The following is a 3474-nucleotide window of genomic DNA, read 5'->3' on the forward strand; positions in this document are numbered from 1 at the left end:
GCCGCGCCCGGAGGAGGAGCCGCTGCCGCCGCGGGAGGGAGTTGCGGCTGTGCCCGGCCGAGCGGGGGAGGGCGCCGAGCTCAGAGCCGGGAAGGGAGCCGCCGGAGCGGGGAGCTCAGAGGCCGCGCTGCGCCGGGTAACCGAGGCGGCGGAGGACGTGCGCAGGGGCCTGGGCTAGGGAGCGAGCCGCGGACGCCGGGCGGCGGTACCGGGGAAGACTGTAGTCGAGCTGACCGGGACACGGGGAAGGGCGCCGAAAATCGGGGGTGGGAAGGGCAGGAAGCGAGGCCCCAGTTGGAGGAGCCCGCGCTTCTCCGGTCGGCAGGCGCAGTTCTCGCCGGCCGCCGGAGGGGGCGGCGGGGCCGGTGAGCGCAGCGCCCCCGCCTCGCGGCCGCCGTCCTCCCGCCCTCTGCTTGGCTCGGCTCCCCGGAGGCCGGGGCGGGGGCGCCGGCAGGGCTGGGCCGCAGGCTCGGGGAGGAGGCGGCCGTTCCCGCCGCGGTCTCGCCTCTGCGCCGGGCATCTTCCGTGCGCGTCGGGATAGCTGGGCGGTGGCGGCTTCTCTGGCCCTGGTGGGTGGCTCGGGGGCGGGGGACAGGCTAGGCCGCTTCTCGTCGGCAGCTCGCCTGCCGGGACGGGCGGCGACCGCGTTGGGAGGTTGGAAGGGGGGGGAGAAGCGGGAATCCGGATCTGGTCCCCGGGGGCGGTGCGGCCGCTACGCTCCCGGGCTGGCGGCGGCTGCGCTGCGTCCGGGTCCCCGCCGGGTTGCGGAGGCGGGGGGAACCGGCCGGGGGGAAGCGGGAGGAGGAGACTGATGCGCGTGCCCGCTTTCGTGCCCGCGCGCGCCCTTTACCCGCCCTTCCTCCCCCGCCCTCCAGCCTGGGGCCTCCCCGGGGCGGGCGCTCAACGAGGAGGAGGAGGAGGAAAAAAATTTTGGGGGGGTTGCTGGGCCGTGGAAAGGAGGCCGGAGGGCGGGCGCTAGCTGCACGCGGGAGCTGGGAGCTGTCTCGCGTGGGCAGGGGAGGGCGCATGCGGTGCAGCCGGGCTGCAGGGTCTGGGGGCTGGAGTAGGGAGGAGAGGGGCTCACTCCTACACCCACAGATGAAGTCTGTGAGCCTCCTGGTTGGGTCTCGCTGAGAGTGTGGACCTATGCCCCCTCCCTTATGGGAGGGGGTGGGATAGAAAGTCCCTCTCCTCTCTTCCTACCTGAGTGGGTTTTGTATCTCTTCGAAAGGGTGAAGTGGCTTTGACCCCGGGTTGCCCGGCCAGCGCGACCGAGGAGGTGGCTGGACAGCTGGAGAATGAACGGAGAAGCAGACTGTCCCACAGACCTGGAAATGGCCGCCCCCAAAGGCCAAGGTAGGGGTCCCCAGCTTGTGCCCTCTTTAAACTTGATTTTTCTCACACGAACTCACCAGCTTCTAAGGTTCCTCTGTGCTGCAGTCTGTGAACTGGGAGAGGGTCTGAAGTTTACAGAGTCAAGCTCCTGTCAGTTCTGTGTTTGACTAAAATAAATCCAGGTTATGTAGTCTGGAGTTTCTATGTTATTTACCTTCTCCTGCTGTGCTTGAGTGAGGGGCAGGGAAGACCCATGCAGGTCAGTTCCCAGTTAGCCTCATATATTATGCCCTCATGTCAGAAGAGAAGATGCCTGTCAGGGGCAGGTAGAAGAAAGAGAGGGCTAGGGTAGTTCAGTGGTTTCCCCAAGGCATATGGACGAACAAAGTATAGATGGCTAGGCCCCAGCCGCCGCTGTCGGTGTAATGTCTGTGAAGCTGAGCATCTGGCAATGCTTGTGAGACATTAGGGAAGAGGATTATGGGTCCATGTGACTCCTGCTGAAACCCTGGCCCAGGTTACTGGATGCAAATGAAAACCAAGAGCTCCTTTGCATCCTGGTCATGGATTTCCCCAGCTCAGCTTCCAGGGCAGCCACTCTCCAGAGAGGCTCCGAGCTTTGGCGAAGCTGCACTTCAGCCGAAAACAATTGGCCCGAGATGCCCCTTTTGCTGAGGAGTTGGGCTGTGATGGCAACTTGGAATTCTGGGGTTCTCTAGGGATCAAGGCCCTGAGAATTCTACCCGCCTGAATGACTTTTCTCAAAGCTGTCTGTTGTGTGTGGTTCTGATGCTGGAATTAAAGGGACTGAGAGTGTCTTTTAATGTTAGTCTCCAGTAGTGCTGGAGAGACGTCTTCATGGGGTACCTTATCCACACCCCAACTCAGACCTTGCATGCTTGTGGTACCCACCGAAAACATGACCTAGAACATAAACGTTACCTCCCTTCCTTCCCTTTCTGATGAGCCGTTTACCCATAGGACCCCCAAATCACAATAGTTTCACTCCATCTCGTAAAATAAAAAGAGGTCCATAGCAACCAAGCGTGTTAGAAATTATAGTTTTGAGTAAGCCAGACATGATATCCAGTGTAGCTAAGTATGGTGGTATCTGGTCCAGGGCTCCTGCCCTAATCATGTATGACCACAGGTTTCGGGGCTGAGCCAGGTCTAAGGAAGGATGCACTAGTTCAGATGAAAAGCAGCTGGGGGCTTTGGGAGGAGGGACATGAAGAGAATGGCATGAGCCAGTGTGGTGACTTCCCTTACCTCACCAGACCGCTGGTCCCAGGAAGATATGCTGACTTTGCTGGAGTGCATGAAGAACAACCTTCCATCCAACGATAGCTCCAAGTTCAAAACCACAGAGTCGCATATGGACTGGGAAAAGGTGGCGTTTAAGGATTTTTCGGGAGACATGTGCAAGCTCAAATGGGTGGAGATTTCTAATGAGGTAACAAGTGATTCCTGCTTTGGACACATGAATACACATGATGCTTTTATCTCCGTTTCTTGGTTCAGGAGAAATGGGGAAAGTGAAATAAACCTGTCGTAGTGGACAGAAGGTGTTCATTTGTCAGCTCTGATTTGTGTCTGGCTGCCAGCAACAGCTTAACACTCAATTCTTTCTTGGTGGCCTTGAATACTTACTGCTTAGGCTTCTATGGCCCAAACCAGTTTAAGGGGTCGAAGGAGGTACAGCCACGGAAGCTACACTGAATTAGTCCCTCCTGTTGTGACTGCCCTTGGGTGCATCCTCACTGCTTAGACCTCTGCAGTGGGCATGAACTAGTGTCTCTGGGTCAGAGGTTGACTGTGCTGTAGTCTGTTGATTTGTTTCATTTAGTGAACGCCCTCTGGTGAGGGATTGGAAGAGAAGGCTGTGCTGTGGAAGTGGCATTTCCCAATTTCCTTTCTCTTTACTTCCTTCAGGTGAGGAAGTTCCGTACACTGACGGAATTGATTCTTGATGCTCAGGAACATGTTAAAAATCCTTACAAAGGCAAAAAACTCAAGGTGAGTTGCCAGGAGGAGAAGCCCAGGTGTCCGAGTCTAAAGAATGGTTGGTGCCGGGCGGTGGTGGCGCATGCCTTTAATCCCAGCACTCGGGAGGCAGAGGCAGGCGGATCTCTGTGAGTT

General features: G+C 58.2%; 1 protein-coding gene across 6 annotated transcripts in view; it reads left to right on the plus strand.

Annotated features, from left to right (window-relative positions):
- Ubtf (upstream binding transcription factor) overlaps positions 1 to 3474 on the plus strand; it is a 13876-nt gene that overhangs the window by 2075 nt on the left and 8327 nt on the right. For 2 of the 6 annotated variants that reach the window (XM_005369119.2, XM_005369121.3), the window contains exons 1-4: positions 7 to 136; positions 1232 to 1356; positions 2613 to 2788; positions 3268 to 3351. In XM_005369119.2, coding sequence (XP_005369176.1) covers positions 1299 to 1356; positions 2613 to 2788; positions 3268 to 3351 — 318 coding nt within the window. In that variant the 5' untranslated portion in view covers positions 7 to 136; positions 1232 to 1298. Of the gene's footprint in view, positions 1 to 6; positions 137 to 513; positions 570 to 1231; positions 1357 to 2612; positions 2789 to 3267; positions 3352 to 3474 lie in introns of those variants that run through there. The other 4 variants (XM_026777010.1, XM_013354448.2, XM_026777009.1 and 1 more) reach the window with 3 other exon arrangements.

The sequence above is a fragment of the Microtus ochrogaster genome, unplaced genomic scaffold (assembly GCF_000317375.1).
Source record: "Microtus ochrogaster isolate Prairie Vole_2 unplaced genomic scaffold, MicOch1.0 UNK44, whole genome shotgun sequence".
In the NCBI taxonomy this organism is placed as follows: domain Eukaryota; kingdom Metazoa; phylum Chordata; class Mammalia; order Rodentia; family Cricetidae; genus Microtus; species Microtus ochrogaster.